Source organism: Gadus morhua, chromosome 5, assembly GCF_902167405.1.
Source record: "Gadus morhua chromosome 5, gadMor3.0, whole genome shotgun sequence".
NCBI classification, from domain to species: domain Eukaryota; kingdom Metazoa; phylum Chordata; class Actinopteri; order Gadiformes; family Gadidae; genus Gadus; species Gadus morhua.
In genome coordinates this window covers 1,286,218-1,309,814 of record NC_044052.1, presented here as the reverse complement: position 1 = coordinate 1,309,814, position 23,597 = coordinate 1,286,218, and the positions used below count along the sequence as shown (strand labels likewise).

Genomic DNA, 23,597 nt, shown 5'->3' with positions numbered 1-23,597 from the left:
CAAACAGCCAAGTTGGGGGCGACAGAACACCGTTGGGCGTCAGAGCTGGCGATGTTCGACTTTGACATCCGATACCGACCTGGCACTGCAAATAGAAATGTGGATGCACTTTCTAGGCTCCCGGACCCAGTCCCTATTGCTGCGGTTGCCCCAGGCCTAGCCATCCCCCTTCTGCCTCTGGGCTCCATTGAGCCTCCAACCGAAGTCCTGTGCCAACAGACTAGTGCCCTCCCACTACGGCAAAAGGTTGATCTACAGTCTCTGCAGTCTATGGATGCAGTTATTGGACCTTTTAGTCTCCTGTGGAAGCGAGGAATATTGCCCACCAAAGCCGAACGGATACTCCTGCCACCAGGGACGCAAAGGCTTCTTAAGGAATGGCCGAGAATTCAGTGTCAGGAGGGGGTTTTGTACCGAAGCATCCGGCTGCCAGGGGAGAGTAGAGAGACACTCCAGCTCTTTCTGCCACAGTGTTTAAAGCGTGAGGTCTTGATAAGCCTCCATGACGATCACGGGCATCAGGGCATAGAACGAACCACTCAACTCATCCGAGAGAGATGCTTTTGGCCAGGCATGACTCATGAAATTGAAAAACACTGTCAGGAGTGTGGCCGCTGTGTGGTGGCAAAAGCGGTCCGCCCAAGGGTTCGGACTTTTCCAGGGAATCTGATGGCTTCTTGCCCCCTTGATGTTGTTGCCATTGATTTTACAACACTAGAGAAGTCTACGGATGGCCGAGAAAACGTCCTTGTAGTAACAGATGTATTCTCAAAGTTCACACAGGCTTACCCAGCCCGCGACCAGAAAGCTAGTACGGTGGCGAAATTACTGACAGAGGGGTGGTTTTACCACTACGGGGTGCCTAAGCGACTCCATAGTGATCAGGGAAGAAACTTTGAGGGAGACCTCATGAAACAGCTGTGCCAACTATATCATATTGAGAAGAGCCGAACAACACCATATCATCCGGAGGGTAACGGGCAGTGCGAAAGGTTCAATCGTACACTACATGACTTGCTCCGCTCGTTACCCCCGGAGCAGAAGCGCAGATGGCCGCATGCACTCCCTCAAATACTCTTTGCCTATAACACCACTCCGCATGCATCAACTGGGCATTCTCCCTTTGAACTGATGTTCGGGCAGAAAGTGCGATTGCCGGTAGACTTTCTCTTGGGCCTTGCAGAGGAAGAATTGGACCCAGTGTGCACTCATGATTGGCTGAAACAGCATCAGGAGAATCTCAAGGAAATTTACGCCCATGCCCGAGATCAGTTAACTGTGGCCGCAGAGCGCCGAAACCAACAAGTTACTCCTTCAGTAAGTCAGCCGCTTGCACCAGGCACGCTGGTCCACCGAAGAAACCATCCATTGGGCCGCCATAAGATTCAAGACTTTTGGGACTCAACGGTTTACGAAGTGCAGAGAGCCTTGGATCAAGATGGGAGAGTATACACCATATGCCCACAAGATGGAACAGGTGCCCAGAAGAACATCAACCGGGCCGAATTACGGGTCATTCCAGCTGATGTGCGAGCGGAACCCACCCCCACCATCAGGATTCCCAGAGCACCAGCAGGTCCCCAGCAGAGGGGAGATGGAAGAAGAGGGATGCCTCTGGCAGAAGAGAGCGACGATGAGGAAATCATTGTGATGGAGCCAGCGACGAGTCTAGAGGCAGTTGAGGGAATATTCCCCATAGGTGATCAAGGTGTACCACTTCCCCACGAGCCAGCAGTAACCACACCAAGCTATAGCCCAGACCACATGCAGCCTGACGTCCATGAGGCAATGACACTGGAAAATGCACCAAGCCCCTCCCCCAATCTTGCTATGGCAGTAAGACGCTCAGCACGGGCTAGAGCAGGACAGCATAGTAACCCATTTCATCTTCCTAGAGCAACCTCTGTGGACGTAGGCCACACCAATTCAATTGAAGGTAGACCTAGATCCCCCGCTGCCCCCATGCACATGACATTTAGACCTTGGGTATAAAGGGACCAGAGTCTCACCGGGACGGTGAGCTTTTAAAGCTGGGATGGGTGTCACGGGGTGAATTATTAGTTTCAGTATAGACTTAGGAAACATTTAAATATTCATTGGTTACCTGCACATTACTTTACCATGGTGTGTGGAGGGGGTGGTGTGTTGAATGGGCGTGGTCTCACACTGGAGCTTAAGGCTAGAGAGCTGGACCGAAGTCCCACCACCTGCATCTAATGCGTAATTGGACGAGCGAGCGTGTTCATTCACACTGATCGGCCCATCGCCGCGAACTGGGGCTACAGAGAGCAAGTACCTTGCCCAAAGACGTGGCGTGTCGGGATTCATTGCGCAAGGTAGCCACTTGCGTAATTGGACGAGCGAGCGTGTTCATTCACACTGATCGGCCCATCGCCGCGAACTGGGGCTACAGAGAGCAAGTACCTTGCCCAAAGACGTGGCGTGTCGGGATTCATTGCGCAAGGTAGCCACTCTTTAGTCTAATTGCACTTTAACAATACTGTTTACATTTCCCGCATATGTATTGCAAATGGTGTGCCATACGTATGATTGATTTTATGTTTAACTTACTGTATAATACAGGGAATGTTTAGCTGAAGATGATATGCTTTTATCTGTGTGCTGTGTGTAATTATGTGTGCTTTTGGTCTGTTCCAGACGTGGCGTGCTTCTGAGTGTTTGTGTCGCTTTCTCCCCTGTATAGTTGACCTCCAAGCTTCTGTGGGAACTTAATTATTATAACTATTTTGGTTTGAAGTTCATTTCCTTTTTGTTTCTTTAAGGCCTGGTCGAGAGCGTGTGTTCCCCATTAACCTATGTTCATGGTAGCTCATGCCAATAAGTTTACTGTGGTTTGTCATTTGTATTACTATTTGTTTAAAACATCTTGTTGTGCTGTGAATCGCCATCTTTGGAGTGCTGTGCAATAACTGAACTGATTGAAGATGATTTTGGGCGACTGTGTTTTTGTGTGACGTTGCCACATTGATGTGGGTTGCTATTGAGTTGCAGGTAGCGCAACCATGACCAGGTCTTACCTCTTTGTTTATATTTACTATATTTATTGTGCCATAATAAATTAAGATTTATCTTTTCTATACCAGCGTCTTTGTGGGTCCTTGAAGATCTGTTGGGGAAGAAATATAGAACTAGATTTTCACTATATTACACATGTATTCATTGAAAGTCACAGGATATATTAAGCTAGCGTGAGTGAGCGCTGATGCACGGAGCTGAGTGGAGAGTGATATCCCGGATTGTGTGTGACGCCCGTTGTAACTGCCTCTGTGTCAGTCAGCGCAGTATTTCTGAGTTATTTATTTTGGTAGGAACCAAAGTTCTCTAAGGCGGAACCTTTGTTTTTGTATCGCCCGTTTCCGTCAGGACATACTTTAGCGTAACACTCATCAAAAAAGTCCGCTGATTTAGTCCATGTTTTTCAGTGCTGATGCATCTGCAAAATAGCTCTTAGCATCAAGATAAACAATCCTACAGAGTAATGCCAAGCTACACAACTTTCCTCATGCAATGCAGCTACTAAGGTATGTTTTGCTGACGTTTTTTGTGTGTGTTTTCTGTTCTTGTTTGTATTAAATTGTTTTTATACAGCTAAGGGCTAACACCGTTAAGGGCTAACACATGTTGGGCTTAGTTAGATTGGTCTTTGTGTTTTGTTGTATTATATGTAACCAAAGTGTATTGTGTATACAGTAGCCTAATTGAAAGTGACGACATTACCAGGACAATGTTGGGATATTACTGTATGGCTTGTTATTATTTTGACTAGTGATTATTGTATTTGTGTATTATGTTTTTTGATTACAGTTTTCACGGTCTGGATGAACCAAATAAATCCTGCCAGTAAACAAAAAGGAAACTCGTTGCTGTCGTTTGTACTGAGGGAATTACAGTGAAAACTTACCTGCTCACGAAGACAGCACCAAAGAGCAGTGAATGACAACAGTAAGGCAAGTAAGATGTCCCGAAATGGCGAAGAGCACACAATTGCAGATGTACATTTCCCAGACATGGAGTCACACGCACCTGACAAGACAGAGTGTGTGCACGAGCACAGCTCAACCGTGCAGCCACAAGCGACTGAAGGCATCATAGTGGACAACCCCGCTTCCTCAGAAGAGCCACCATTAGGCCAAAGAGTCCGCAGAATGACGGAAAAGGGTCAAGAACAGCATGATGAGCAAGTAATAAAGGTTGCACATCGGTTCAGTGTGTGCTATGAGAAGTGGAAGGATGCCACTAAAGAAGCCAACCAAGCGCTGAGTGGAAAGTGCTCAGACGACCTGCTAGATGGACAAATTACTAAAGTACGCAATACCTCTAGGAGTCTAAATGACGTTTATGACGATTGGAAACGCCTTGAGGTTCCTGACCTTAACACACGTCGCAAAATCGACACCTGTGAAACAGTAACAAAGAAGATGGTTAAGGATGCAATGGACCTTATAGATGCAAGGGAGGAAGCTACAGCCCATAGGCATACTACAAGTCAAAGACATGAAGAACATCGAGTCATTGAAGAGGTAATGTCTGTAGCCTCAGGAAGGACAGGCACTAGCTCTCGCCACACTAAGTGCTCCTCTGCAAGCAGGAAGAGTGCAGCTGCTGAGGTTGCTGCCAACAAAGCCACCTTAGAAGTACAGCTGGAGCAAGAGCATTATATTAAAGAGCTTCAGAGACTGGAAGATGAAGCCGCTCAGCTAATTGCCAAACAAGAGGCTGAAAATGCAGAGAGACAAAGAGTGCTAGAAGCCAAGCGCAGAGAACTAGATCGATTGGAGACTATTAAGAAGCTAAAGGCTGCCGAGGCACGACAGCAAGTATATGACCAGAGTATACATTCATGTCCGGCAACTAAGGGCGACGGCTCAGATGAAGAAATAAATTATCTTCTCCATTGTGTCTCTGTGAAGAAAGAAGAAGTCAAGCCTCAAACTAGCCCACTGCGGCACCATTCTACACCACCAGCTGTAGCACAAGCAAGGCAAGAAAACAAATATGAAGATGGCACAACAGCTCTCGTCAAAGCGCTCGCAGAAGCCATCAGTGCGAGTCGCATTCCTCTACCTGAACCTACAGTGTTCAGTGGTGACCCACTCCGATTCAACGACTGGAAAGTGTCCTTTCAGACGCTCGTTGACAGGAAGAACATACCAGCTGAAGAGAAGATATATTATCTACGCAAGTATGTGGGTGGATCTGCTAAAAGGGCCATAGAGAGCTACTTTTTACTTGGCACAGAGCCAGCATATTATGCAGCATGGGACATCCTAGAAGAGCGATACGGCAATCCATTCCTCATCGCCAAGGCCTTCAGAGAGAAGCTCGACGCGTGGCCCAAGATAAGCTCCAAAGGCAGTATGGAACTTCAAGAACTCGCCGACTTCCTGCGCTGCTGTGAGGCAGCCATGTCTCAGATCAGAGGTCTTGAAATACTTAATGATTGCAACGAGAACCAGAAAATTCTCTCTAAACTCCCAGACTGGGTGACTTCAAGGTGGAATAGGAAAGTCATAGAAGCAGAAGAAGACACTCACATGTTCCCGAGCTTCAGCCAGTTTGTCAAGTTTCTCACACGTGAAGCTAAAATCGCTTGCAGCCCAATAACATCTCTTCATGCTCTTAAGCCAAGTGAAAGGATTCCAGACAAGTGTGTAAAGAGCGGAGGTCCTGGAGCAAAGGTGTTAGCAACCACCTCAGATGAGAAAGCCGTCGTCACAAGCTGTGTCTTCTGTGAGAAGGCAGGACACAGTCTACAAAGGTGTTACAAGTTTATGCAAGGGACAATCTTGGAGCGAATCAAGTTTGTTCAAGAAAATAAATTGTGTTTTGGCTGTCTCAAATTTGGCCACCGATCTAGAGATTGTAGAGAAAGAGACGGCTGCGACACCTGTGAGAGAAGACACCCAACTTGTCTTCATGACGATCGCACCAAGGAAGAAAGGATGTCTACAAGATCTGACAGAGCAAGGTACAGTGACAAAGACAAAGAAGAGTACAAAGAAAGGAAGAATGAACAGTCACAAGACCAGTCAGAGAGACCATCACGTGAGGCGACGGCACTTAGAGTAATCCAGAATGTTGGAGACACGCATACCTCCACAATAATTCCAGTGTGGGTGTCATCTACAAGTGTTCCAAGTCGTGAAGTTCTGGTGTACGCACTCCTTGATACACAAAGTGACACAACCTTTATCCTCGACGAGACAGCGAAGGCTCTCAATACTAGGAGTGAACCAGTTCAGCTAAACCTCTCCACGTTGGCTTCAAGAAACACAATCGTGTCCTGTCGGAAGCTAGCTGGTCTACAAGTTAGAGGTTTTTATTCAGACAAGATAATCACTCTTCCAGTGACTTACTCAAGAGAGTTTATCCCTGCAAACAGAGACCATATTCCCACACCAGATACGGCGAAAGCATGGCCTCATCTTGAACACATTGCAGATGAGATCGCTCCTCAGCAAAGCTGTGATGTCGGCCTGTTAATTGGCTACAACTGTGCCCAAGCCCTCGTTCCAAGACAAGTGGTGCCTGGTGAGGAACACCAGCCGTTTGCACAAAAGACAGACTTGGGCTGGAGTGTAGTGGGATATGGCAACCCGTGTCTCAACTATGGAGATGCAATTGGAATAAGTCACCAAGTCATGGTGAAGCAAGTGATGCCAGGTCTACCGTCCTCTTCAGACCTCACAAAGGAAGTGCACTATGTCTGTAGGACACAGATCAAAGAAGTTCTCTTACCTGCAGATGTCATCAAGATGCTGGAGTCTGACTTCGTTGAAAGAGAGTCGGAAACCAGCCCCATCTCTCAAGAAGATATAAGGTTCCTGGCAAAAATGGAAAAGAGCATCAAGTTAAAGAGCGACGGTCATTACGAAATGCCGCTGCCATTCAAGAAAGAAAGACCTAACTTACCTGATAATAAGATCTGGGCTATCCATCGTCTCAGGTGCCTAGAAAGAAGGCTGAGAAGAAACGACCAGTACTACAAAGACTACAAGACCTTCATGGATGAGACCATAAGACGCGGAGATGCAGAAAGGGTCCCGGAGGAAGACATCCACAAAGCTCCAGCTTGGTACATTCCGCATCATGGGGTGTATCATCCACAAAAGCCTGGGAAGATACGCGTTGTCTTCGATTGCTCCGCCAAGTACCAAGGAACGTCCTTGAACGACCACCTCCTGACGGGTCCTGAGTTGACAAACACCTTGGTGGGAGTTCTGTATCGCTTCCGAAGAGGTCCTGTGGCAAATCGTGTGGAACGCATCAAGCAAAGCACAGAGTCTACACAATGGAAGTATGTGGCTTCAGAAGATAATCCAGCAGACTACGCCTCAAGAGGTCTCACAGCAGAGCAACTGGTATCCTCTAACTGGTTCACAGGCCCAGACTTTCTTTGGCAGAAGGAGTTACCAAGTGGAGATGTCAAGGTGTGAGAGATCACATATGACGATCCTGAGCTTAAGAAGGTCCAGGTTCTCGACACCCAGGCGAAAGAAGTCAAGTCGCTGCTAGATCGCCTACACAAGTTTTCAGACTGGTCCAAAATGGTGAAAGCTATCGCCAGACTCCAGCGCCATGTGAAAGAAATTAAAGGGCTTCAGCCAAAGTCCTGTGAAGCCTGCAGTTTGGAGGAAAGGAGAGAAGCGGAGTTGACAATAATCAAGATGGTTCAAGAAGCAACCTTCTCACAAGATATACAGTTACTCCAAAGTGACAAGGAGACGCCAGTCAAGGGCAAAGCCAATAAGTTGCACCGGTTAAGTCCATTCCTGGATGACCAAGGTGTCCTCAGAGTTGGAGGCCGCTTAACTCATGCTGCCCTACATCCACAGGTGAAGCATCCAGCGGTCCTTCCAAAGGACAGTCATGTGTCAAATTTACTTGTCAAGCACTATCATGAAAGAGTGTACCATCAAGGACGAGGAATGACCATGAATGCGCTCCGATCTAATGGCATATGGATACTGGGCTGCAGCAAGGCTGTATCATCCCATATCTACAAGTGCACTAAGTGCAGGAAGTTCAGAAGATGCACTGAACAGCAGAAAATGTCAGACCTTCCAGAGGACAGAATGGAAACAGCTCCTCCATTCACCTACTGCGGTATGGACTGTTTTGGACCATTCTACGTAAAGGAAGGAAGGAAAGAGCTAAAGCGTTATGGATTGTTACTTACCTGCATGTGTTCCAGAGCGGTTCACGTTGAGATGCTTGACAATATGACCACGGATGCCTTCATTAACGCATTGCGTTCATTCATCGCCATTCGTGGAAAGGTACGTCAGATAAGAAGTGATCAAGGAACAAACTTCGTCGGAGCAAGACGAGAGTTTGCTGAAGCATTGAAAGAAATGGATCAGGAAGAGCTCAAGCAGCTTGGATGTGAGCTCATCATGAACACCCCAGCTTCAAGTCATATGGGTGGCGTCTGGGAAAGACAAATTCGCACCATAAGAAGTGTCTTGACGTCCATTCTAGAACAGTCAGCTACGCAGCTTGACTGCTCCTCACTAAGAACGTTCCTGTATGAAGTCATGGCAATAGTGAACAGTAGACCTCTGAGCACTGATTGTCGAAATGATTCATCCAGTCCAGAGCCCCTGACACCAAACCACATTTTGACCATGAAGTCCACGATACTCGCTCCACCTCCTGGGAAGTTCGTCAAGGAAGATCTATACCTACGCAAGAGATGGCGTCGAGTTCAATTCTTATCCAACCACTTTTGGACAAGATGGAAGAAGGAGTACCTCCTGAGCCTCCAACAGAGACAGAAGTGGACCAAAGATCGCAGGAATGCAAAGGTCGGCGATGTTGTACTCCTGCAAGATGATACTACACCACGTAACCAGTGGAGGATGGCAAAGGTTATCGAAGTGTACCCAGGAAAGGATGGGAAGGTGCGAAGACTCAAGTTGCTCATCAGCGACTCAACCCTTGATGAGAAGGGAAAGCGTATCTCCAAACCTGTCCACCTGGAAAGGCCCATCCATAAGACGGTGACGCTGATGGAAGCAGACTGAAGACTCCGACCTCTCTCTTTCTTTTCCTCCCCTCTCTCTCTCTATCTGTCTCACTACAGGTGCAGTCATGGTGATCGTTCTCTGGGGAAGCCAAGGACTGAAGTTTAGTTTTTTTGTTTATCCTTTCTACGCAGTATGTTGTCTCTCAATAGTTGAAGAAAATCATATACATGTGATATGTTTTGGTGGGAGTGTAACTGCCTCTGTGTCAGTCAGCGCAGTATTTCTGAGTTATTTATTTTGGTAGGAACCAAAGTTCTCTAAGGCGGAACCTTTGTTTTTGTATCGCCCGTTTCCGTCAGGACATACTTTAGCGTAACACTCATCAAAAAAGTCCGCTGATTTAGTACATGTTTTTCAGTGCTGATGCATCTGCAAAATAGCTCTTAGCATCAAGATAAACAATCCTACAGAGTAATGCCAAGCTACACAACTTTCCTCATGCAATGCAGCTACTAAGGTATGTTTTGCTGACGTTTTTTGTGTGTGTTTTCTGTTCTTGTTTGTATTAAATTGTTTTTATACAGCTAAGGGCTAACACCGTTAAGGGCTAACACATGTTGGGCTTAGTTAGATTGGTCTTTGTGTTTTGTTGTATTATATGTAACCAAAGTGTATTGTGTATACAGTAGCCTAATTGAAAGTGACGACATTACCAGGACAATGTTGGGATATTACTGTATGGCTTGTTATTATTTTGACTAGTGATTATTGTATTTGTGTATTATGTTTTTTGATTACAGTTTTCACGGTCTGGATGAACCAAATAAATCCTGCCAGTAAACAAAAAGGAAACTCGTTGCTGTCGTTTGTACTGAGGGAATTACACCCGTGTTGTTTTGTCTCCTTTGGAAAGAATAAACCTCCAGGACTCGACTCCTGTGTGTGCCTCACTCAAAGATACAAGACACAACGCAGAAAGACATCGGTTACATATATTTGAAATTATTAATTGCATCCCGTTTAACAATAATGCAATATATTAGCAAAGTTACCTGCAGTAAGTAGCAGCCCAACATTGGCAACTACTACTACAATCAGGTGACAAAATGTATTTTTTTGTGATTTTTATGTTATTTTATATGATTTATTTCCAGAAACAATTCCATGGTAACGTCTCTGCCACCAGTCGGTGAGTGTAACTTGTTGACGGTCCCTAGAACAGGTAGCAGCCAGGCCCAGAACGTAAATGACGTTGTTGCACAGACATCGATGGCGCCAACATGCGTTTGTGATTTTTCGCGATACGGTGTCCTAAACCGTCCTCAACATACTAAGCCAGTAATGTATTGCACTTATGTTGATGAATCCGAATGGGTGGTAAACCGAATATCCGGCGAATATCAAACCGGTGTTTCAGTTCAAGTGGTGACCGGTTTAACTGGTGACTTTCAGCCGAATGCTTCGCTTGTTGTCATGGCTACGCCAGATGTTGGAAATCGGGACCAGACACGTAGCTGTCCTTGCGATTGCCTCATTGATTTGTTATTCAATAAAATGTCAAAAACATTACAATCTCATTCGTTTTTGGAGTGTAATTGGAAGAAACTTGTCACGTAGAACCGTTCTAAGCCGAAATAAATGGAAAATGAATGTTTAAAATATGATACATTACGGGATTCGAATTCATACCATTGCGGGGAAAAAATATAACAATCCGCAATTCCATTCCATTGTGCCGTTGACCCACTGGGGAAATTACCGCCGTAGTATAATAGAATTCGCAAATACTTCTTGAAAACACGAAAGGCAGCCAGATCAACTTGTGACCCTACTTTCCATGTAGTTATGACCATGCATTGGTCACGTATCCCAAAAATAAGACGCCTTTACATCCAGTTAATCCAAACCTAATGTTGTGTTGCCCTCCACTGCTTGAAACTAGCCAAAAACCCTGTTATGCGCTCATTCGATCATTTCGGTCGCCTGATGTGGTGTTGTCGCGTCCTCCTTCTTTATATCCTCTCTGTAAGCAAAGCAGCGACTTCGGAAATCAATGTGACGCAAGGCGATATCTCTTTGAGAAACAACGTTTATTCACATGAAAACATACATTTCGAGATTCGAACTCGTACCATTGTGGGGAAAAATATAACAATCCGCAATTCCATTCCATTGTGCCGTTGACCCACTGGGAAATTCGCCGCCGTAGTATACTAGAATTCGCAAATACTTCTTGAAAACACGAAAGGCAGCCAGATCAACTTGTGACCCTACTTTCCATGTAGTTATGACTTTCTAAAAAATAAGACGCCTTTACACCCAGTTAATCCAAACCTAATGTTGTGTTGCCCTCCGCTCTTGAAGCGTGGTAAAGTTAGTTTTTATTGGACGTTGGATATTCGACACATTCGAAAAATCTATTTAGCACTGGCTTCGATGGACGAATTTGTGTCAAACCAACTTAGATGTGTTAATACAAGGCCTACCTATGTAAAACAAAGCACCATTTGATTTTATAAAAAAAAATGTAATGTTAAAAAAGGCCATAAATCTATTATGCGGCTTGACCTTTTGACCTACCCATAGCAAAACACATCTGGTGTAATCAACTAACTGCCCCACACATAACACAAAGCTTATTTTCTCAAAACACCTACCCTTTGATTTTATACTATTATTTTAATGTTAAAAAAGGCTATAAATCTATTATGCGGCTTGACCTTTTGACCTACCCATAGCAAAACACATCTGGTGTAATCAACTAACTGCCCCACACATAACACAAAGCTTATTTTCTCAAAACACCTATCCTTTGATTTTATAAATATTTTTTTAACATTAAATTTATTTTATAAAATCAAAACGTGGGTTTGTTATATATATTTTTTTTAAATAAAATAAGTCTGTTAATCGCGCGATAAATTTTTTAACGCCGTTAAAATTGGTTTGCGTTAACGCCGTTAATAACGCGTTTAACTGACAGCTCTAATTATATGGTAAGAACCTGGTAATACCATGGAAACAAACGAGGCTTCCTTTTACAGTACAGTTTCAGCTTAATTACTGGGTAAATTGTCGTGTTTAACTTGGTAACATCGCAGAACGTACATGGTACAAGTTTGTGTTGACTGCATGTAAAAGGGAATAATGTATTACAAATTATATGGTAAGAACCTAGTAATACCAAGGAAACAAACAAGGCTTCCATTTACAGTACAGTTTCAGCTTAATTACTGGGTAAATTGGTGTGTTTTACTTGGCAACGTCGCAGAACGTACATGGTACAAGTTTGTGTTGACTGCATGGATAATGGAATGTATCTATTATAAATTATATGGTAAGAACCTGGTAATACCATGGAAACAAACGGCTTTGTACCCAGTATTTAAGAAGATGTACCATAACACTAGAGGAAAACTGTTCCTGCAGAGGTTTTTACCAGGTAAGTAATTCCATAGTGGTAAATCGAATAAACCCTTTCTAAATGGGTGTAGCTACGAATAATAACTAAGAAAAAGTATTTTATTGGAAAGCACTATGCTAATTTCTAGATAGTACATCATTAAACTTGGGCTGTTAACAACATAAACCTTGGATAATAGGTGTTTATAAGAATTGGTTGCCTAATTTCCTAGGAAGTACACAATATCGGAGTTATGACCAACCTAAAACGGTTACAACTACACGCTACTTAGTTGAGTTGATGGGTAATAGTGGAGGTTTTACTTAGTACTTCAGCTGTAATTCCTCTGTATTTACCTTCTTATTACCAGTGGTAATTACACAGTAATACACTATAATTTACCGGATAATTCCTCTGTATTTACCTTCTTATTACCCGTGGCAATTACCCAGTAATACGCTATGATTGACCATGTATGTACCGGGTAAATACCTAGTTATTAGGGGACTGTAAAAGGAAGGGTTACCCTTATTTGTTCCCACCTTTGAGTGAGCTCAGCTTCTTCCCTTTCAAGTGCAAGTTTCTTTTTAAGACATTCAGCTTGTGCCTTTCAGCTTCAGCTTTACGCCTGGAAGAGGAAGCTGTAGAAGATCTATGGCTGCTCCTTGTGCTGCTTTGAGGAACCTTGCTTATGAGAGAGGCACCAGAAGTATGCTCTTCTGGAACCTCTGTGGCTTGATGCTCTTGTGCAAGTGTTGCTGCATATTGCTTCCGTTTTTTTACTGTACTTTTGAATTCATTAAATCTGGCAAGATTTGATAAGCACCATTTTGTGTGATCATCTTCATTCTCTCCTTTGGAAGGAGTTCATAAATTGAGCATTGTATTTTACTAAAATCCTTGATAAGCACAGTGAAGTTGATGTTTGTGAAATAACCTCCAGATTATCATATTCAACCATAAGTGATTCAATTTGATTTCTGCTTGTGATCAGCTGCTTTAATTTACCACTTCTCGATTTAGTTAACTGCTCCAATTTAGCACGTTAAACGGGGCGCGGCTCCTCAACGTTCCGTACGGTGGTGATTAAAGTCATTCACTTCGTGTCATCAACTGGATCATTATACGTCTTTTTCCGTTCAAATAATCCTCATGTCAAACAAGACTTTAATCACAGCGTTTTTGTTCCGATGCTCCATTCCGGTTAAATATACAATTAAATCCACAACTAATTAATGTCCGACATCATGTTCATTACATCCATCCAGGGAATAACTCTTCAGACGTTTTCAACTTATGTCACGGCTTTCAAGCATGCAAATTATTGAAGCCTTACGGACGCCTTGGGACGGACTTCAACGCGCTGCGGCATCACTTAGGCCTACTGTACAGTTTGCTTGGAGATCGTCTGGTTGCGGTGGGTGCGTGCGTGCGGGAATGGGTCAATGAATGGCCGTGTGTGTATGTGGCTGCAGGCGTGTGCCATTCAAAGTAACAAATTAACAACTTAAAGACGATGCATGCACCTACACTATTCGTTCGGTTCAAAATAAAACGGCGTCGCCTATTTGCCTCGAAAACGTTCCTATCTTTTCATATTGTGTGTATAGATGTGGCGTGGTACCGAGGGGTTGAAAACGATTTCTGTCGGCGTCTCCTGTGTCCCCCGCACCTGCGTTCAATTACTATATATAGGCACGGGACACGCAGTGATTGTGTCATCGAACAGAAAGAAAAACTAAAGTGCGACGCCTGCAGTTCTTTCAATGGAATGGCTCCTACAGGCGTGTTCTGGGAGATAGGATAGACGGCTTACGCCAGTGTGGTTCACGCCTCGTGCCCACTACCTCCGTCCGTTGACTGATCCCCATTGACTTTGAATGGGGACGGACGCGCAATGCATAGTGGATCTGTCCGTTCCGTTGGAGCCTTTGGCTCCGTCAAAAAGTTGAAAAATTTTAAACTTTATCGGCAGCGACGGATCCATCATCCAATAAGATCGCGTATGCACATTTAAGCACTGTGACGCGACTCAGGCTCTGACGCTACTGGAAAGCAGGAAAGCGGGTCATCTTGCATCGCAACAAGCAGGAAGAAGCGGGAAGAACCCGGCGAAGCGATTTGATTGGCTGACGGATGCAAAACGTTTTGCAAAACGTTTTGCCAAATCTTTTGCAAAGCGTTTTGCGGATTGAAATGCCAATTGAATATCGCAACACACGGATCGTGGCGAAGTGGATTGCAATCACGGGGACGCTATAGCTTTTCAATTTGAATAAAGGAACTCAAAGAATTTGACAAAATGTTATTCTATTTTTATTGTTATAACTTTTGCAAATTTAATTGAGGATTGCATTGTCACTTTGCATATTAAATTACACTTTGAATAACCTCATCCTCATCGTCATCCGCTTATCCGGGGTCGGGTCACGGGGGGAGCAGCTCAAGCAGGGGGCCCCAGACATCCCTTTCCCGGGCCACATTGACCAGCTCTGACGGGGGGATCCCGAGGCGCTCCCAGGCCAGTGTTGAGATATAATCTCTCCACCTAGTCCTGGGTCTTCCCCGAGGTCTCCTCCCCACTGGACGTGCCTGAAACACCTCCCAAGGAAGGCGCCCAATGGGCATCCTTACCAGATGCCCGAAACACCTCAGCTGACTCCTTTCTAAGTAAAGGAGCAGCGGCTCTAATCCGAGTTCCTCATGGATGGCTGAGCTTCTCACCCTATCCCTAAGGGAGACGCCAGCCACCCTTCTGAGAAAACTCATCTCGGCCACTTGTACCCGCGATCTCGTCCTTTCGGTCATCACCCAGCCCTCATGACCATAGGTGAGGATAGGAACGAAGATCGACCGGTAGATCGAGAGCTTTGCCTTGCGGCTCAGCTCTCTTTTCGTTACAACGGTGCGGTAAAGCGAACACAATACCGCCCCCGCTGCTCCGATTCTCCGGCCAATCTCACGCTCCATAGTACCCTCACTCGCGAACAAGACCCGAGGTACTTGAACTCCTTCACTTGGGCTAAGGACTCATTTCCTACCCGGAGTAAGCAATCCACCGGTTTCCTGCTAAGAGTCATGGCCTCAGATTTAGCGGTGCTGATCCTCATCCCAGCCGCTTCACACTCGTCCGCCAGCCGATCCAGTGAGTGCTGAAGGTCACAGGCCGATGATCCAATGAGGACCACATCATCTGCAAAAAGCAGTGACGAGATCCTCAGACCACCGAACTGCAACCCCTCCCCACCACGACTACGCCTCGATATCCTGTCCATGTATATCAAAAACAGGATTGGTGACAAGGCGCAGCCCTGGCGGAGACCAGCACCCACTGAGAACGAAACTGACTGGCTGCCGAGGACGCGAACACAGCTCTCGCTTTGGGAGTACAAAGATTGGATGGCCCTGAGGATAGACCCCCTTACCCCATACTCCCGCAGCACCTCCCACAGTTTCTCCCGGGGGACCCGGTCAAACGCCTTCTCCAGATCCACAAAACACATGTAGACCGGATGGGCATACTCCCAGGCTCCCAGGCTCCCCTCCAGGATCCTTGCGAGAGTGAAGAGCTGGTCCGTAGTTCCACGTCCGGGGCGAAAACCGCATTGTTCCTCTTCAATCTGAGGTTCGACGATCGGCCGAATCCTCCTTTCCAGCACCTTGGAGTAGACTTTACCAGGGAGGCTGAAAAGTGTGATACCCCGGTAATTGGCACACACTCTCTGGTCCCCCTTTTTGAACAGGGGAACCACCACCCCGGTTTGCCACTCCTTTGGCACTGTACCCGACTCCCACGCGATGTTGAATAGGCGTGTCAACCATGACAGCCCCTCAACATCCAGAGCCTTTAGCATTTCTGGCTGGATCTCATCAATCCCTGGGGCTTTGCCACTGCGGAGATGTTTGACTACCTCAGTGACCTCCACCAGGGAAATTGACGACGAAACACCATCAACCTCGAGCTCTGCCTCCAACATAGAGGGCGTGTTATTCGGATTCAGGAGTTCCTCAAAGTGTTCCTTCCAACGTCCGACGACCTCCTCAGTTGAGGTCAACAGAGTCCCATCCTTACTGTACACAGCTTGGATGGTTCCCCGTTTCCCCCTCCTGAGGTGCCGGATAGTCTTCCAGAAACACTTTAGTGCCGACCGAAAGTCCTTCTCCATGGCCTCTCCGAACTTCTCCCACACCCGCTGCTTAGCCTCCGACACGGCTGCCGCTGCAGCCCTTCGAGCCTGTCGGTACCCTGCAACCGAGTCAGGAGTCCTCCAGGATATCATATCCCGGAAGGCCTCCTTCTTCAATCGGACGGCTTCCCTGACCACCGGTGTCCACCACGGTGTCCGAGGGTTACCGCCCCTTGAGGAGCCTAAGACCCTGAGGCCACAGCTAGCCACCGCAGCTTCAGCAATGGAGGCTTTGAACACCGCCCACTCCGGCTCAATGCCCCCAACCTCCACAGGAATGCCAGAAAAGCTCCGCCGGAGGTGTGAGTTGAAGATACCTAGGACGGGGGCCTCCTCCAGACGTTCCCAGTTCACCCGCACTACTCGTTTGGACTTACCAGGGCTATCTGGAAATTTCCCCCATTCCCTGATCCAACTCACAACCAGATGGTGGTCGGTTGACAGTTCCGCCCCTCTCTTTACCCGAGTGTCCAAAACATGCGGCCTCAGATCAGATGACACGATCACGAAATCGATCATCGATCTTCGGCCTAGGGTACTCTGGTACCAGGTACACTTATGAGCACCCTTATGTTCGAACATGGTGTTTGTTATGGATAATCCATGACTAGCACAGAAGTCCAATAACAAACGACCGCTCGGGTTTAGATCAGGGAGGCCGTTCCTCCCCACCACGCCTCTCCAGGTGTCTCCATCGTTGCCCACGTGGGCGTTGAAGTCTCCCAGCAGAACTACGGAGTCCCCTACTGGAGCCCCATACAGGACTCCATTCAGGGTCTCCAAGAAGGCCGAGTACTCTGAGCTGCTGTTTGGTGCATACGCACAAACAACAGTCAGAGTTTTCCCCCCTACAACCCTTAGGCGCAGGGAGGCGACCCTCTCGTCTACCGGGGTAAACTCCAACACCGCGGCACACAGCCGGGGATTTATGAGTATCCCCACACCCGCCCGGCGCCTCACGCCCTCGGCAACTCCGGAGAAGAATAGAGTCCAACCCTTATCCAGGAGTACGGTACCAGAGGTGAGACTGTGCGTGGAGGTAAGCCCCACCAGATCTAACTGATAGCGCTGCACCTCCCTCACAAGCTCCGGTTCCTTTCCCCACAGCGAGGTGACGTTCCACGTCCCCAGAGCCAGCTTCTGCCGCCCGGGTCTGGTCCGTCGAGACCCCTGACCTTCGCTGTCACCCATGTGGCTGCGCACCCGACCCCAACGGGTCTTCCCACAGGTGGTGGGCCCATGGGATGAAGAGAGGTGGGGTGCCACGTAGTTTGTTCGGGCAGTGCCCGACCGGGCTCCGTGGCAAACCCGGCCACCAGGCGCTCGCCATCGAGCCCTCCGTCTGGGCCTGGCTCCAGACGGGGGCCCCGGGCTTCCTCCGGGCCGGGTCACATCTCCTCTTTTTTCGTTTTTCATTGGAGTTTTTGAACCATTCTTAGTCTGGCCCCTCACCTGAGACCACTCTGCCATGAGTGACCCTACCAGGAGCACAAGGCTCCAGACAACACAGCTCTCAGGTTCACAGGGACACGCAAACCTCTCCACCACGATAAGGTGACGGTTCCAGGAGAGGCTTTGAATAACGTTTTTACAAATTACATTATAAAATTGCATAATGAATTGTCAATTGCATAATGTAATGACTTATTGAATTGCAAATTGCAAATTGCATTGCCATTTGAATTTTGCTACATGCATGCTTCCATTGACAATCCTTCATGGTTTTGTTTTTTGCCCTATGGCTATTGAGTAGCATCTCCTTGATGGTTCTCTGGATTTCCTCGTGACACTTGTACCCGCACAAGTTTGGATGTGGGTGGTGGCTGTATCGGGGCAAGCAGGCCGAGCCATCCTGGTTCATCGAGCCTCGTAACTATAACCAGAGACGGACAGAGTACACAGCTTCCTTGAGTAAAAGTACAGATACCCCTTGCTAAATTTTAATCAAGTACAAGTAAATGTACTGCAGTCAGATGTCTACTTAAGTAAAATTACTGAAGTACTTGAGTACCAAGAATACAAGAGTACATTTTCTAAATATTGCATTACTACTGCCACAGTGCTTACATTTATGCAGAGGCGGACAGAGTACACAGCTTCCTTACTTGAGTAAAAGTACAGATACCCCTTGCTAAATTTTACTCAAGTACAAGTAAAAGTACTACAGTCAGATGTCTACTTAAGTAAAAGTACTGAAGTACTTGTTTTTAAAAGTACTTGAGTATCAAGAGTACAAGAGTATGTTTTCTAAATATTGCATTACTACTGCCACAGTGCTTACATTTATGTATAGAAACGTCCTACATGGATTTATGAAAAATGTTAACACCTTGGAGAATGTAAAAGGAATTGAAAGTAAAATCAAGTAATTTTCATCTTTTTACCATGGCAATAGCACAATAGTATACAGTATAACAGTATACTCAAGAACATAAAAACAATTGCTCAGCTTACATAAATATGCAATATCAGAAAAGAAAATTCAGCTAACAATTCTATGTATGTGTGAGTTTCTCCGTTTTTTTATCAATCAAATCAACAATCGTCTCTCGTCTAATTCTGACCATGGAGTTGGCTTTGGCGGAAAGCGAAGGTGATTGCTGATAGGCTGAAGGCTGTCCTAATCAGTTTGAGAGGGAATCACGTTTGATAGGGAAACAACAAATCGAGGGTTTCCGTGATTTTTCTTTTCTCCTTTTATTTTTCAGAAGGAGTAACGGGTACTCACGGTTATGGATAGAAATGTAACGGAGTAAAGAGTACAATATTTGCCTCTCAAATGTACTTGAGTAAAGTCATGAGTACTCCTAAAAAATGATACTCGAGTAAAGTACAGATCCCTCAAAATTGTACTTAAGTACTGTACTCAAGTAAATGTACTCCGTTACTGTCCGGCTCTGCATTTATGTAAAGAAACGTCCTACATGGAGTTATGAAAAATGTTAATAACTTGGAGAATGTAAAAGTAATTGAAAGTAAAATCAAGTCATTTTCATATTTTTACCATGTTGCTTTATTTAACATTTCTCACTTGCCCACAAGGCAATAGCACAATAGTATACAGTATAACAGTATACTCAAGAACATAAAAACAATTGCTCAGCTTACTTAAATATAATGTCAGAAAAGAAAATTCAGCTAACAATGGTATGTATGTGTGAGTTTCTCAGTTTTTTCATCAATCAAATCAACAATCGTCTCTCATCTAAATCTGACCATGGAGTTGACTTTGGCGGAAAGTGAAGATGATTGCTGATAGGCTGAAGGCTGTCCTAATCAGTGACGCCTGCACAATCCAATAACGTTTGACAGGGAAACAACAAATTTAGGGTTTCCGAGATTTTTTTTTTTTTTTAGAAGAAGTAACGGGTACTCACGGTTATGGATAGAAATATAACAGAGAAGAGTACAATATTTGCCTCTCAAATTTACCTGAGTAAAATTATGAGTACTCCCCAAAAATGATACTCGAGTAAAGTACAGGGGTCTCATTTATAAAACTGTGCGTGGGATCGTTACTAAAAGTGTACGTACGCCCAAAAGCCAAGTTTTGCGTGCGCCAAAAAATATTCAGATTTATAAAACCCTGCGTACGCACACCGTACGCAATCTTTGCTTTATAAATCACAGACTGCCTACAAGTGTGCGCAGCTGAAACAGCTTCATGTTCCGCCCTGCACCCGCCCCTTTTTAACCATAAATGGTCAATGCAAATGACCTCATGAATGCGATCCGCATATAAAACAGACTCAGATGCAAGTATTATGTCTTGTCGGAAACAAGGGCAGAAGTACTGAGAAAAGTAAAAAAGCGAAATTTCACGGATGTTGAAGTGGAGACACTTGTGGGTGAGATGGAGGCCCGAAAAGTAGTTTTGTTCGGCGGTCACGGGATTGGGATCGCCAACAACAAAAAGCAGAGTGAGTGGCAACATGTTGCTGCAGCAGTGAACTCTGTCAGTAGCACGGAGCGCACAGTCCCAGAATTAAGGAATAAGTGGTCTGACATAAAGTTACATATTTTTATGTAGCCTACCAATAAATCGTTATGGTCCCTAAAGACCCTCTCCCTCCGAATCCTGCCATTTGCATGGTCCGCCAGAAGTGCCATATGGTGCAGCATTACCACGGCGCTCACCTCTGTATTTATAGGGTTAAGGTAATAAGACTGACCGAGAACACCTTGGATAATCAGTTTGTAATCACCCACATAAAATGTTCTTGAACATAACCCCTTTTTAATGCCTGATTTGTCATGAAAAGCATCAAGAGTAACGGACAACGATTGTGATGAGGAGTGTGGCTTGGTTTTGCACACTTGGGATTTAATTGACATTTGATTATGTGTTTACAGTGTCACATAAAAATATTATGTTATTGACACATGTTTGACAGATGCTTTATTCTATGCAGTCGCGCCGTCAGTGGACAGTATGGAGTGACGGGATTAAATATAGAGATTTTTCTTTTTATTTCTGTTCTAAGGGGATGTTTCTGGAGCTATAACTGAGAAATAACGCAGTTGACTTAAATTATTCTGATTACATCGATTAAACGCATGATACGGGTTGAAATTAAATTTATGAAGGGCAATGATAAAACATAATCGTTCTTCTCACTCTACAATTCTTCTGTCTGACTTCAGTTCACCACCACACCATCTGTGTCGCCTTTTCCTCCAAACCATGCGTACGCATGGGTCAGAGTTTGCTTAGGGCTGCGAACATTCTCCCGTCAAGTTGGTTTTTATAGATCACAACCTTGGCGTGGAAAGTCACGTACGCCAATTTCAGCCCCGTTTTGTGCGTACGCAACGGTTATAAATGAGACCCCAGATCCCTCAAAATTTTACTTAAGTACTGTACTCAAGTAAATGTACTCCGTTACTGTCCGGCTCTGACTATAGCTTTTTAACAAACGTATTTACAAGCGGGAAACTACACCAAAGGTATAATATGGCTAAAGCTATAATGGAGGTTGACGTCTCGTAACAGTTCTGTTACCGCTCTCGTGCAGGGTTCCGCATTATATGGCCAGCCGGACATATCACATGATATAGGCTAAACTCTGAAAATCAGAGGTATTTGAATACAAGCTATGATCACAGATTCTGTGATTTAGCCTGTATCTGGGGGACGAGATCGAACAGCAAAACAACCATGGAAACAAAGGTGTTTGGTAGCGGGTACTCTTACACCTCAGAAAGTAAGCAAGCTAGAAACATACAGGGCTCACAACAAAACGGTCGAGCAAACACATTTTTACAGAGACTATCAACATCAAGAAGGCCACGAGGACTTTGCCGAGGAAACTTCTAACAGAATAATACCAACATCAGCATTGATCGCAGTGGTGCCAATTGAAGTTTGCTATTGCAAAAAAAATGCAGGCTGTAAAGCTTGATACAAATGAATATCACTTACCTCAAAATGGTACCCAGTTTTCTCTGTCCATTCCCCAGGATCTATCCTTTCTGCAAGATCTCTGTATTGTGCAACTAATCAGAAAGAAACAGTAAACCCCTGGTGCACTCACTATCATCTCGTCTTTATGATGGCATATGAATGTGACTGTCCTAGTGTAAGGTCCACATGGACATGACCTTATAACATAAAGCAGGGGTGTCAAACATATGGTCCAGGGTTGAAACCACCCCTTTACATCATTTCATGCGGCCTGATCTCAAACGCTTGAATAATAATTGCAGCTCTGTGGCCTGCTTGAAATCAGTTTTAATGATTCACAAAATAATAATTGCAATTCCGCAACACAACTCAGGCAGGTCGGCATGCACGGCATGTCACTATTGAACTCAACTATGGTGCAAAACGGAACCGTTTAGCGACAGGAAAGGAAGACGAGATGAAGTGGTGAGGAATTTAGAACACAGACGTATTGGGACTGTGATTGATATGGCCAGAAACCAGACAGTTTATGGTCACGCATGTAGACGAGACGAGGCATGGCGGCCCTCTGAGGAAAAACATAGTGCTCATGTGGCCGTGCTAAAAATTTGTTTGACACCCCAGAAATAAAGGAACTGAACCACTGAACTGAACACTGTAACGTCTATAATGCCGCGTTTCCACTGCAGGGTGTGGAACGGATCGGTTCGCAAAGGTGCGGTATGGGTTGCGTTTCCACCCCCAAAAGTGGGCGTGACCCGGACTTAGCTGTACCCGTTTTGGCCTCGTTTTCAGTACTCCTCCGTTGGGGTACTGAAAACGAGACGAGACGCCTGAAAGGGTCCCGGGAAATTCTAGCTACACACCCCCTCCGTTGATTGGTCGACAGATTCATCACTTCCGGGAGACGTGGGGATAAAAACAAACAAACAGTAGCCTCGAGGTATTATTCTTTACAATTAACATGTTGCGTAAAACGCTTGCTTGGGTGAACAAGGAGGTGGAGACGTTCGTCTGCATTCTTGGGGAGGAAGACGTTGTTTACGATGTTTACGTAGCTGCCGCGGTGATCGACATCCCACCTACCTTAAACGGTACTGTCGGCGGTGGAAACGCGACCTCGGAACTGAGCTGGGCTATACCGCCCCCTCCCTACCGCACCTTTGCGAACCGAACCGGTTCATTCGGTTCATTTATCATTCGGTTCATTTTATTTCTTTTATTTGTTACGTTTTTCCCTTCCTGTAATATTTTTTTTTCAATATCAGCCTGTTTTGTAGACATCCACGATTACAAGCTAAAGAGACGGCAAGATATATACTGTAAGTGCTAAAATTATTAATGGTTAAAATACACTTTGATCGTGGCTCCAAGCGGGATCTATTTGGAAATAAAGTGCAGACAGAGGCAGAATATTTTAAACAAAACTGTAAAAAACAGTGACAGTGAACAGAGTAAAGGTGGCAAGTGGTGGTATGTGGGGATGTTCTTAGAAATGAATCCATGAAACCATCGCATCTCAAACGTCATCTTACAACCACCGAACACAGAGCCTCCTCATTACCCTTATTATTTTATATAATAATTCCCCTAGAGGAACTCTACTCCTCTTC

General features: G+C 45.3%; 1 protein-coding gene across 1 annotated transcript; it reads left to right on the top strand.

Moving 5' to 3' along the window:
• Window positions 1–3,280: 3,280 nt before the first annotated feature.
• LOC115544233 (uncharacterized) lies at window positions 3,281–9,837 on the top strand. The gene is made up of 2 exons (XM_030357100.1): window positions 3,281–3,542; window positions 3,826–9,837. The coding sequence occupies exon 2, from the start codon at window positions 3,978–3,980 to the stop codon at window positions 7,455–7,457; it is 3,480 nt and encodes a 1,159-aa protein (XP_030212960.1). The 5' UTR covers window positions 3,281–3,542; window positions 3,826–3,977; the 3' UTR covers window positions 7,458–9,837.
• Window positions 9,838–23,597: the final 13,760 nt, after the last annotated feature.